General features: G+C 36.2%; 1 protein-coding gene across 2 annotated transcripts in view; it reads left to right on the top strand.

The window, feature by feature from the left end:
- The window catches only part of pax7b (paired box 7b), a 60,287-nt gene that overhangs the window by 25,787 nt on the left and 20,713 nt on the right, over positions 1-13,787 (top strand). For both annotated transcript variants that reach the window (XM_051880877.1, XM_051880876.1), the window contains exons 6-7: positions 6,800-6,965; positions 7,777-7,973. In XM_051880877.1, coding sequence (XP_051736837.1) covers positions 6,800-6,965; positions 7,777-7,973 — 363 coding nt within the window. The remainder of the gene's footprint in view (positions 1-6,799; positions 6,966-7,776; positions 7,974-13,787) is intronic.

Here is a 13,787-nt window from a genome sequence, read left to right as displayed (position 1 = left end):
ATGTTGCTGTTAGAGCATAAACAACTTCTGCAAAGTTACGACACTCAAAGTTCAATACAGAGGGAGAAATTTTCTTTTACAGAAATCGCTTTTAAAAGGACTACAACAAACGGCTGGTAGGGACTACAATGAGCTTCTTCCTGGGTTGGTGACATCACAAACCCCAAAATTTACATAAACCCTGCCCCCGGGAACACGCAAGTGGGTGAGGTCATTTTGGGCTGCTTTTGAAAAGATGAAGAGTTGTTGTAGTAGAGTGTTGTTGCCATGCGGCCATTTTACGCCGGGCTGCGTCACAAACGAGGGTCAAATTAAAGGAACATGCCACTATTGGTGCAGCAGGTGTATCGGCCTAGAAAATCGCAACTTTTCATTTTCCGTCAGTCTTAGTACACAATGTAAGTACAGAAGAGTGATGTTTTAAATAGGAAAAATATTGAAACTCGAAAACGGTAAAACTCAACTGTTTAACTCTAGGGGAGTTGGAAAATGAGCCTATTTTCAAAAATAGTGGCGTGTTCCTTTAAACGCTGGATTTGCACAAAAGATTAACATGATGGCACATGATAGTCAATGAGTTGAATCAACTCCACAGCAACATAAATTTATCCACAAACCGTTCAGAAACATCCAGTTGCATTCTAAAAGTTGGAACTTCTTCCTGAGTCTCTCCATCATCTGCATCCATGTCTGACTCTAGTTTGAACAATGTAAGGCTGAACGCCGTTACTGAAAATCGTGATTTTGGCTGCGTGAGATTCTCCAGCTTTGTTATTGTTGAGCAAGCGAAGTGTGAGCTGTTAAAGCTCCACCCTTTTTTGGAAAGCAGGCCGGGAGCGGCAGCTCGTTTACATTTAAAGAGACACACACAAAAACGGCGTGTTTTTGCTCACACCCAAATAGGGGCAAATTTGACAAGCTATAATAAATGATCTGTGGGGTATTTTGAGCTGAAACTTCACAGACACATTCTGGGGACACCAGAGACTTATATTACATCTTGTGAAAAGGGGCATAATATGTCCCCTTTAACTTAGCAGCATTTGGATTTATGAATTGTGTTCCAAACAATCAAACAATTAAAATAAATGTTGGGATAAAAAGAATCTAAAACATTGAGGAATGACTCAATTTTGGAAAAAGTTGACCCATAGTAGCCTTGTGGCAGGCTTTAGTAAAGAGAAGATCTCTCGCTGGCAGTGTCAGAGATCATGCTGATTTTTCTGCCATGTCAGTGATTCGGCTCTCCCTGAAAGGAGCCCCATGGGACATTTGGCCCTTTTGTGTGTTTATGGTGACTGATGCTAATTAGACAAGTGAATAAACATTATATCACTTCTGACCTGCATATATCAGACCTGAATTATATTTGTAAATATTGATAATCCAATCATGAATGTAAATTGAAATGTTCTTTTGCACCATTTTGGCACCATTTTGGGTGGAATATCCAGATCATTCTCGATAACCACCACATCCTTGATATATTGGCCCAACAGCTCATGTTTTGTTTTCTCAACCCTGTCACAGCCAAGCAGTTGGTTCTTGAGAGGCCAAGCAGATGATGTGTAAGGATCTCTGGCTCGAGATAGCTCACATAGAGATGCCAGGGCTCTGGGATCATTGCTTTTGTGGAGGGGAAGGTGTCTGACCCTGTTGGCTTTTGGCAGACCCCGCGGCCTCAGTGTCAACCCACTTGAGTGCAGCTGCGCTGACACAGTATCCAGATGTCTGAGAGAGAGAAACAGGGAGAGAGGGAAGGAAGAAGTGTTCCTGCTGCCAAAGTGAGGAAGTCAGACATGGATCAGTGATGATGTCAAAGGTGTTAATTTATGTGTTTGGTGCTTTTCTATTAGGTGTCATCTGTCTTCATTGAGCACTGTCACTGTGGTTATTCTTAACCACAGACATGTTATTCATGCTTCCACTGTTTTACTGCTCCGTATGACAAATCAGAGGAAGTGATCCATATCTGACTAAGCACAGGGATAAGTGCTTCCAGGTCTCACAGCACTGCTGCCTGTCTGTCTGGTTTACTGCAGTTTGTAAGGCCAGAGGGAAAAACAAGATGAATTAACTGAGATTTACAGGAAATTTCATAGGCAGTGGCAGTTATGTCACTTTAAACTCAGTTAGACATGAAATCTTTGTGATGTGCTACAGTATCAGGTTTGAAGTTGTGCTATGATATGAGGAGGATAGACAGATGGAGGGAAGAACCTAGAAGTGCTACATTATCACAATGAAAACTTCCTCTTTAGATTATATTATGAATAATAAATTAAGATACTATGACATAGGTTTGACATATATTAAGATTTATTGAATGTTTTCTTATGCTCACCAAGGCTGCATTTATTTGATTAAAAAAATACAGTAATATTGTGAAATATTATTCCAATTTAAAGTTTTCTGTATTAATATATTTAAAAATATAATTTATTCCTGTGATAGCAAAGATGAATTTTCAGCATTATTACTCCAGTATTCAGTGTCACATGATCCTTCAGAAATCATTCTGATATGATGATTTGGTGCTCAAGAAACATTTCTTATTATTATCAATGTTGAAAACAGTAGTGCTGCTTAATATTTTGTGGAAACTGATACATTTTTGTCATCAATTCTTTGATGAATAGAAAGTTCAAATGAACAGCATTTATTTGAAACAGAAATCTTTTGTAACGTTAAAAATATCTTTACTATCACCTTTAATGCCTCCTTGATGAATAAAAGTATTAATTTCTTAATTTTTAAAAAAAATTAATATATATATATATAAAAAACACTTTTGAATGGTAGTGTATACTTGTCAGGCATGGAGTGAGAAGAGTTAGTCCTTCCACATGTTACACACAAGCAGGTTTGAAGATGTCTCCACTTCCCTTTCTATAATCTTTCACCCTTTGATCCAGTCTGGAAACAAGACTTCCAGGGCACAAGTGTCAGTCCCCTGATGTGGAGTCATATCACATGCATTTTGATTGATGCTTGAAAAATCTGGAGCCAATAATTCAGTATTATGCTCCTGACCTATATAAAAATGTGGGATTTCAATAAATAGATCAAATAAATATATGCATACATGTATGTTTATGATTACAAAAGGAAGAAAGAGGATATGCATGTACTTAACAGTCTTCTATAATTCAACCAAGGTATCCGGGTGTAGTAAAAGTTGAATTTGGCAGATGTTTCTGCTGAAGAGACGCCCCATTTTTGCTATACTGTTACCTTCAGGGCCCAGTCCAGTCCAGTCCATCTCAACTCATCCTGTCCCACTGTCCATCCAGATTCCCTAAACCCCTGCATGGAGCCATGCACTAAGATTGATGCTGGCCTTTTTTACGCTTCTCAGCCACTGTTATGTTCTTTTTTGCTGTGAAATTCAATCACTTTATCCAGGTTTTACTCCTCGTCTTCCTGTCTGTTCACCAACCGCCCTGCGCATGGCAAACGGTAATCCTAGGAAGACATATAACCATCGCCATCCGAGAGAGAGGGCGAAAAAGAAAGCAAGAGGAACTGATAGGGTGGGTGATTGATATTGGATGAGAGCATGAGATGCTGGCCGAATGTGGAATGTGAAATCGTGACACAGTCCACAATCAGATTTGTCTTCCATTTACCTTCCTTCCTTTTGTCTCTCCCACTCCCCCTGTACACTCGGAGATTGAGAGTATATTGAATTGAATTTTTCGACTTCCATTCCCTCTGAAACGAATGCAATCAGACAACAGCTCCTTCAGCCACACTCCACGAAATCTCCTCTCTTAAATGTTTCGCCAAGTGACTCCGTTCACTTTTAAGGAAATTATTTGAACTCTTTCAGAAATACGAAATGAGTTGGCCATCTCAGTTGGGCAGTGTGCTTTGTGTCTCGGCTTGAGCAGGGAAATGAGAAGAGTGGGGAATTAGAAGGAGCGGCAGAGAGAAAATCCCTGCTCAAGGTGCCTTTGCCATCGGGTTCCAGAATGGCGCATTCAGAAGCCCCAGCTCGCAGCAAGCCTCTTAGGAGATCCATTGAGCGTGGAGCGGCAGGCACTCTAGCCTCTAACACTGAGATACGTGCCTTCTAATGCCTTGTGCTACTCTCCGGTTCTCACTAATACCAGAAGCCATCCTAACCTAAGACATGTAAAGTAATGGGGCTTGTGTCAGCGGGACTTGTGGTTTTATGAGAAGGGTCATTGATGCATGGCATTGTTGAAGGAGCAGTGTGGGACAGCTAATGGGGGATAGTTGAGTACTTTTAATTGATTTAAACTGATTTTTATTGCGATTTATTGATTAATACTGAAAAAGAAAAACTCTCTTGAGGAAAATTCCAGTAGTCTCATCCAAGTGGATGCTGCACACTGGTGGTGGTTGAGGAGAGACCTCCTGATATGACTGTAAAGCGCTTTGGGTGTACAGTAGTACATAAGAAAGCGTTATATAAATGCCTCATTAATTCATTCTTTCTAATGTTGAGGTAAGGATGGGTGTTGGGAATGGGCTTACTCGAGGCACTTGCTAACCATGTGTGTAATTAGTCCCCCACGGTGTGTTAATAAGAGTAATTATATAGGTCTTATAGGTGTTTCCAAAGTCTTATAGGTGTTTCCTAGGTTTTGTTTAGATATGGGAATGGAACAGGAAGTTTTAAAGGAATGCCAAAAATTGTTGCTTTTGTCCCATGGGTGGGATTTTAAATAAACATATTTTTTATTTATTTTATATTATTTTATTTTATTTTATTTTAATTGTTGCTTTTGTCCTATGAGTGGTATTTTAAATGAACATTTTTATTTTATTTATTTATGTTTTTTTATTTATTTATTTTTTTTAATTGTTGCTTTTGTCCCATGGGTGGGATTTTAAATGAACATATTTTATTTTATTATTTTATTTTATTTTTAATTGTTGCATTTGTCCCATGAGTGGGATTTTAAATGAACATATTTTATTTTTATTTTATTTAGGGTCCAATTCTCACTATTAACTAGTTGCTTATTAGCATGCATATTACTAGGATATTGGCTGTTTATTAGTAATTATAAAGCACATATTAATGCCTTATTTTGCATGACTATATTCTACAATACATCCCTTAATCATAACCAATTCCTACCCAATACCTAAACTTAACAATTACCTTACTATCTCTTAATAAGCAGTAATTAGGAGTTATTGAGGCAAAAGTTATAGTTAATAGTTATTTAATAATAGTGAGAATTGGACCCAAATCTAAAGTGTGACCTTATTTTATTTTATCCAGTTACCACAAAGACATATGTTTAAGAATCAATTGCATTTATCAAAAATATCTTGCTGTAGAAAGCGCTTTATTACCTGCATATGCTACAAGATGAATTTCAGATTTTATGAAATATAATCAGACTTTTTATCTTTCTTTGTCATGTTGTATACAAAGACTGAAGGGCAGCCTGGGAGGATAAAAGAGAGAGGCAGAGAAAGAGTGTGTACTCATACAGTATGTCTACGCCAGCCCCTTGATCAATGCCCAGGCTGAAAGCGTCATTCTTGAGGAGCTGTTTAAAAAGGGACGCCCTCTCTTTGTGGTCTGATTCATTGAAGGGCCATTGTCCCCCTCTTTCACTTCCACTCACAATGGTGGGGACCATTTGAAAAACAACAGTAGATTAACTGCACTGCCAGTGTATTAAAGTCTGAAGAATGGCCCCTCTGAGGCATAGATCAATGTCATTCACTCTTTTGCATACACAGGGGCAGTGCCTCGGCCCCAGAGAGGTGCAGGTTACTGGCCGTGCTCCCCCTTTCAATGAGTCACATTAGAATGAAACTTTGAAAATGTGTCTTAATGTGGCAGAGGCATTTCTCTTTCTTTCTTTCTTTCTTTCTTTCTTCTTTCTTTCTTTCTTTCTTTCTTTCTTTCAATAGAGGCTTTTTGTTCATTTAAAATTTCTCTGAAATGTCATATGCAGATATGAGATATTTCATTTTTCTGTTTGTCATTTTAAAGATTTCTTTTATATTGGTTCTTGGCCTATTTTACCTATATGTTTAATTTATCAGTATCTGTCATTATTGGATATTTATTGTACGATTTTTAGGTTTAGATTTAGATCATTTTGGCCAGTATAGCACTAAATTAATGGGATAGTACATTTTGGCAAAGATTTTACCCTTTAAGGGTTATCTCTTGAAGTGCGCTTAAAAATGTAATGCATATAACCCTGTTATATCCCTTCTCTAATATTATGAGTTTTTTCCCCCCTATAGTGTTATTTGAGTAACTGTAGTTTTATAGTTATTATAGTTTGTTAATATTTTGAATTAGAATATATATATATATATATATATATATATATATATTTATTATATAATTTTTAGTAATTTTGTTTTGTGTGCTTTTATTTTTTATATTTTTTAAAAGACTATGTATTTTTTATTACGTTTTAAGACACATGTTGCCTTGTCAGCTAACTGAAAAAATTTAGTTTAGGTTTTTTTTATGTTTTATTATTTTTTTTTATTTCAAGTAATGAAAATAGTTTTTATGGTTTTAGTTTTAGTTAATGATAATAACCTATATAGTTTCTCATTCAAACAGATTTTAAAAGAAATATTTGTCCATCTTTCATATTGCACTTTGATAATATTGTGGTGCCTAAATTCATACAATCTATTTAATTTTCTTTCTTTTTTCAATAATCAAATAGAATAAATACATTTATAATATCACCCGTTTATTGGTTATCGGACATGAAAATAATTCGCCTATCTTATCGACCAGAAATTTGGTGCACTTATTATTATTCTTTTTTTATTCTAGGTTTGGTTCAGCAATCGACGAGCCAGGTGGCGTAAACAAGCTGGAGCTAATCAACTGGCGGCATTTAACCACCTGTTACCTGGAGGATTCCCACCCACAGGCATGCCCACTCTACCAACATACCAGCTTCCTGAGTCCACCTATCCTTCAACAACATTACCACAAGGTAAGCAATGTGTCTGGGTCTGTTTACACCTGGTCACTTCATGTGTTTTCTCTGATTGGATAGCTGTCTGATTGTGAAAAACCTGGTGTAAATAAGCGCATTCGAGATGGATTAAAATCTGACTTCAGGAGGTGGTTTGAGACGCATTCCCGGCGAAACTTTCACAGTTTTTGAAGACACATATGTAAATTTTACTCCTTCAAAATTGGCAAAAAGAATAAATGTGTGAGCATGTCAGAGGCTACCGGCTCCCATATAGCCAGATATGACAGCGCTACTCGCCACAGATAAGGCCCATTTCAGATGAGTAGCTGACGCACAAACTGCCGCTGAAAGTTCGGCATCGCATCCAGAAGCGCAACACACAATCATCTTCATTAAAAGTATAGTAAGACTAAATTATCTTATCTAGTGGTGCTGATGTTTCTTTCTCTCCTATTACGGTCTTGATCTTAAAATTAGCTGATGATAAACAAAATGCAACTTTTGCTGATGTGAACTCCATTAAATTTGCATTTAACGTGGGAACTGAAGATCGGATATATATTCCTTTTGCATTTATGTGGCTGAATGTAAATGGACCAGTTTTAACAAACCGGATAGTTATTCAATCAAAAGTAATAAAATAAAAGTAATAAAAGTAATAAAAATGCATGAAGTGACAGGCCCTTTGTAACGAATTTTAACTTTTTTTTATGTTTATTTAATACTCAAAAAACTTATCTAATACAGGAATGGCAATAAAATTAAAGCTTCCATGATGCACTTGAGAATAGTTTTCTGATGTAATCTAACATGCTGTTTTTCCCAGATGTCAGTGGCACAGTGCATCGGCCCCAGCCCTTGCCCCCCTCCACCATGCATCAGGGCGGGCTCTCGAGCGACAGCAGCTCCGCCTATGGCCTCTCGTCCAACCGTCACGGTTTCTCCAGCTACACCGACACCTTCATGAGCCAGTCAGCGTCCAGCAATCACATGAATCCTGTGAGCAATGGACTATCTCCACAGGTCAGTAAGGGTCACTGGCCACAGTGTTTAAATACTCTTCTCTATAGCCACATGTCAAGGAGTCTTTCAAGTGGAATTACGAGACCTCTCTGAAGATAAAACAGCATATTCTTTGTGCGCTACTGTGTACGTTTGGTGATTAGATGCGTCTCATGTGTACTGAGCAGACATGTTTTGGAGAAATCGTCTTCTAGTGGTTGATACCCCCCTTGTGCTTGTGAAGTGTTCATAAGATAATGTTTTCTAATTAATATTCCTTTGTTTTACCCACTCTCCTAATTAAAATAAAGATTTAATTGTTTGATTCTAAGAAAATTCGTTTCAGACAATACAGGATACCCTAAAGAGAATAAATCCCATATGCAGTCAAAGAGCTGCCAGCACTGTGCCTTGTTCAGAAAAGAGCGTAATCTCAGCAAACTAATGGATCTGTATGTTTAATTGTCTGGAAGTAATTTTCAAGAGTTAACAGATGCTTAAATAAGTCAGGATGTTTTAATTAACTGGAACAGAGCAAAAAACTATTGCCTTGTGTGGCTCTGATACATCTTTGAATCAGTATGCCATAGAGGAAAGCATAAAATGAGAAGCCAGTAAATTCAATTTAAGGCCTGTAGTATTTTTTTTTTTTTTGTATTTGCTTCAATAGGCAGGTTTTGTTTCAGTTTGACTGCGTGTTTCTGTGTAAAGGTTCTTGTTATAGACATTATATATCATTGTTACCTGCTACCTTGAAGAATGAGGGTAAAAAATAAGACTCTTTGCTTAGGGTTGATTGAGCTAAATAATAGGAAAATGGCTGCTATTGATGCACATCATTGGTGAAGAGTATATTACAAGCAATTATTCACCATTAGTGGGCAGTTCTGCCCACCATAACCAAGAAGATCTGACTAACAGGCAGAAAATAAGATTGAAATGGTGTGTAAGGAGTTGAAGATGAAATTCAATACTGCATTTGTCCACAATTACCCCCTTGTTCACACGTTTTATGGCCACTTTCCCCCTCCTCACCAAATATTTCTCAAAGCAGATTGGAAACTGGTATTACTCCTTTTTTTCCAAAAGAGAGGAAAGAATTAGGGATTTGATGACAAAAAAGAGATTTTCTCTTGTACTGCGGAGTTGGGGATAACATAAGGGTTTCTCAGCATGTTTGATTGTTAATCGTGGTGGAGGGGCTTTAAGTACTAATGCTCTCGCTGCAAACCTGCATAAATAACATGGTTGGAGCATTTTTGTGCATTTTTGAGAGGAGTACTTACAGCCGGAAATGGATACAATTTATTTCTACAGCATATTTCCTTGCTTTTTATTGATCAAATTATGGTGCACTGCTTCCTCAGTGAATTTTCTATACATTTAAAGAGGATAAAAGAGCAATTATACTTGTTAAAATTATATTTTTCTCCAAGAATTTTTCTATTGGTTTTGTATGAATCTCTCACTAAAATGAAGATGGTTCACCCTCCATCCGACCCCTCCTCAGCCCCCTAACCTCCCCACCCCTGTCCAGCCCCTCTCACCCATCTCCACATGTCACATGTGGCTATTCCATCAGGCCCTTATTGTAGGAAAAATTAATGTTCTTTTTGACAGGAGTATCATAGTTCAACCTCAGCATCACACTGTGCCTCAATGTCCATGAAAGGGCCGCCAGTGCCCCACAAGGCAAACCCCCCCCCATTCTTCTCAGCTACAGGGAGTCCACATGGCAGTCCTTACAAGCTTGTTTTTGTACATCATGATTTTCTCCATCATTTGTCTATTCTACTGTCTTTCTTTTACTTATAATCCCCCCTCGACTAATTTATTTTAACACATTAATTTTGCCTTCATTGAAGACAGTTCATGCAAATCAATGCAAATAAGCTGTGTGCAAGATTCTGTAGAGTAATGTAGTGCAGTTTGAATACTGAGAGTGCAGTTGTCGCTTATTTTTCCTAATGCTTGTCAAATAGTAGAGGACTGTGGGGTTGCACAGAGAGCTTTTTGTTTGGTTTATTTGCTTGGGAAATCTTATCAGCCATTTTTAAAAGCTTTATAGCCTAAAGTTGTTGTCATAGTAGTGTAATAGCCTTCTCTCATTTGTCTGGACAAACCCTTCTTTGAACTTGAATTTTCACTGCTTCTTTGAGGCACATTTAACTGACAGTTTCAAAATAATCCTTCTTATTCTTTTTCATTTACCTCAATTTCCTTCTGATTTCTTTTTTTTTTAATTTAGTATCCTGACTTCTGAAGTGCCTGACTCCTTTGTAAAATGACTCATGCTTAGAAATGGACATAACTAAACAAATATTTCTGTTTATGCCACTGGTCTGGTTTATTCCTATTATGCAGTACCTTTTGAGCTCTGTTTCTGTAGACATTTTTCAAAATATTCTGGTCAAGGTCATGCACATAAACATTATTAATTGAAACTTGATTGTTTACACAATGGCAAAAAAATGAATCGCATGATCTTAAAAAAAAAAAAAAAAAAGCTAAAATCCGCCATTGCTCCATTAGTGTCCATTAGCTTAAGTTTAATTATATATTTTTGAACCATCATTTTGGTCTCAAATGTATGGAAGTACTTATTTTCTGCCACTAAACAAAAAATAAAAAGGTAATTGCAACTTTTTATCTCACAATTCTGACTTTTTTTTTCTCACAATTGCGAGATATAAACTGGCAATTGCGAGATATAATGTCAAAATTGCGAGATATAAACTCACAATTATGAGAAATAAAGTCATAATTGCGAGATATAAATTTGCAGTTCTGACTTTTCTCACAGTTGTGAGTTTATATCTTGCAATTCTTACTTATTTGATCAAAATTGTCAGATATAAACTGACAATTGTGAGTTAAGTCCAATTCTGAGGAAAAAAAGACTGACTTTTTTTTATCAGAATTGCAAGATATAAACTCATTCAACTCAAACTTTATAACACGCAATTGCGTTCTTTATATTACACAATTCTGACTTTATAACTCGCAATTCTGACTTTATAACACGCAATGTTGACTTTATATTAAACAATTCTAACTTTATAACTTGAAATTGCAAGTTTATATCACACAATTTTGACTTTATAACTCGAAATTGCAAGTTTATATTACACAATTCTGAGAAAAAAAGTCATAATTGTGAGATAAAAAGTCGCAATTACCTTTTTTTATTTTTTATTTAGTGGTGGAAACAAGCTTCCATACAAATGTCACATCGATTTCTGTAATTTTATAAGTGTAATTTTATTAAGCAGGATAAAATGTTTTACAGTGAGTCAACGCAACTAAAGCAGCAAAACATCATGTTTGTTTGTTTTTTTTAAATGGGTACTTCATAGAGGATGATGTCATTTAAGAAAATGGCTATTTTGAGAAATTACAAAAGACAAATAGGATGCAATGTAAAAGTGAGGAACCTATACACCAATTAGCTATTAAGACAATATTTCCATAACAGTTTCTTTTAAAACATTTAAAAAAAAAATATGAAGAAACAACTGGAAAATTTCATCTAGTCTTTTTTTATTTTTTATTTTAGAAGAGCACAAAACCTGGGGTCATAGCAAAAATGGCAACATTCACTCAAAGAAGGTGGTGAAATGCTTTAAAATATACCACTATAATCATTAAGTTTAATATTTTATCCGTTGTATTAAGATATACATGAAAATGTACTACATGGTAGGAATGACCTGGCTTTTAGATTGGGAAAATGTGAGAGAGCTATGCTCATTTTTAGATGCGCTTTTGTACAATTGTGTGGATGGACTGCTTTACAGCCTCTATCGAGTGGAGAAAATGTGCTGTGAATCAGTAAATGTGCTATGATGGCTGTGTGCCAGAATGAAATGCAACCCTGCTGTGGGTTCACAGCACCAACAGGTGCACACTCCTCTCTCACTCTTCTCATGTGCCAGCAGAACCAGAGCGCTTTCTCACTGCAACCTCTGGAAAACACATTAAACAGCACTGCAGCTTAGTTCGGATGAAAATTATGCAATGCCAGACCTAATCTCCATTAAGCCCACTTTTGGACCGGGTCAGAGCTATGGACAGATTTCAATGGTCTTGAATGCATGTCTTTTCAGTGTTTCATCCTCTGGTGGACATTGAGAGCAGTCCAAACATTGGACACGTGGAGAAGGAATGAATGCGGTAATAAAGCTGTAGGCTGCTTTACTATTACAGTCATTCCTCCTCCTACAACAGATGCTTTGTGCAGGTGGGTGATTGTGTTTTACAACGGGAGACATTCTGCTATGGTGTGTCTGATATGTGCAGGTTTGTTTTGTTGTTGTTAGATGTCGTAACTGGAGAGAAAAACAACACACACCCGTTTAATGAACAGGTTTTAGTAAAACCAACCATTCAGTATAATCAGTCATGCTTTTTGTTTTGGGCCTCGTAGCAACAACTCCACCCCTCAAGGCACTCGAGTCATCTAGTAAAGCTTCTAGTGTGTCTCAGTATTAATAAGCATTACTGCAATTTCTCTCTGCAATATTAGTGTCAGGTTGATTTGGCCATAACTGGTAATTATGATGTCTGGATGCAATATTAACAAAATTAACAAATTATTTTGTTATTTTAGTAATTTCTGTTTATTCTTTTTGAAGTTTTTTATATTTATGAACATTTAAATTTTAATACATTTTATATTTATTCTTTTAGACTTTTTATATTTTCATTTTTATAATTTTTCATTTGTATTTAATCTTTTATATTATTTTATATTGATTCTCTTACAAGATTTTATATTTATTAACATTTATATTTTATTATAGCAGCACATTTTTAGTTAAATTTTTTAACTGTTAAATGAAACTATACAAGTGATTCATCGTACACTGTAAAAAATTATTTTCATAATTTATCACAACACTTTTTTCTTTTGTCAAATCAATAATTAATGTGGTTCAGATAACATAATATTTTGAGTTTCTGTTGATTGAACCAATTGCCTTCATTGTATTAACTCAAATTTTTTAAAGGGGTGGTATAATGCTACTTTTACAAGATGTAAAATAAGTCTGTGATGTCCCCCGAGTGTGTATGTGAAGTTTTAGCTCAAAACACCCTACAGATAATTTTTTATAGCATGTTAAATTTGTCACTTTTTGAAGGTGAGCAAAAAACGCTCCGTTTTTGCGTGTCCCTTTAAATGCAAATGAGCTGCTGCTCTCAAAAGGGGGTGGAGTTTCAGGAGCTTGCATTAGCACTCACATTACTCACTGAAAATGTCAGAAACTGTTCAGTCTTTTATGTTCAAAATGGAGTCGGACAATGATGGAGAAACTCAAGAAGTGACAACATGTAGAATGCAACAGGACGCTTCTGAACAGTTAGTTGATAAATTTATGTAGCTGATGTGGAATTAACTATCTTAAAGTCATTGATTAGCATATTGTGTCATGTTAATCTATAAATCGCTCATGTGGGAACTGTTGTAAGATGCTTACAGAGCCAGAGAATATATACTGCATGAAGATAGAACAGGTATAGTTTAGTTTAATTACGTAAGTACTGTAATGCAATAACATGGCCTCACCCCCTTTGTTGTGTGTTCTCGGGGGCGGGGTTTATGTAAATTCTAGGGTTAGTGATGTTACCAACCTAGGAAGAGGCTTGTTGTAGTCCCTACCAGCCGTTTGTTGTAGTCCTTAAACAGAGAATTCTTTAAAAGACAATATCTCTGTTTGCATTGAACTTTGAGCGTCGTAACTTTGCAGATACCGTTTATGCTCAAGCAGCAACATTACACATTAACTAAAGTTAAAAAAGTGAAATCGCAATAAAACCACCCCTTTAAATTTCAAT

Source organism: Ctenopharyngodon idella, chromosome 22 (assembly GCF_019924925.1).
Source record: "Ctenopharyngodon idella isolate HZGC_01 chromosome 22, HZGC01, whole genome shotgun sequence".
NCBI classification, from domain to species: domain Eukaryota; kingdom Metazoa; phylum Chordata; class Actinopteri; order Cypriniformes; family Xenocyprididae; genus Ctenopharyngodon; species Ctenopharyngodon idella.
The sequence above is the reverse complement of the archived record's forward strand: the minus strand, read 5'-3'. Positions and strand labels throughout refer to the sequence as shown.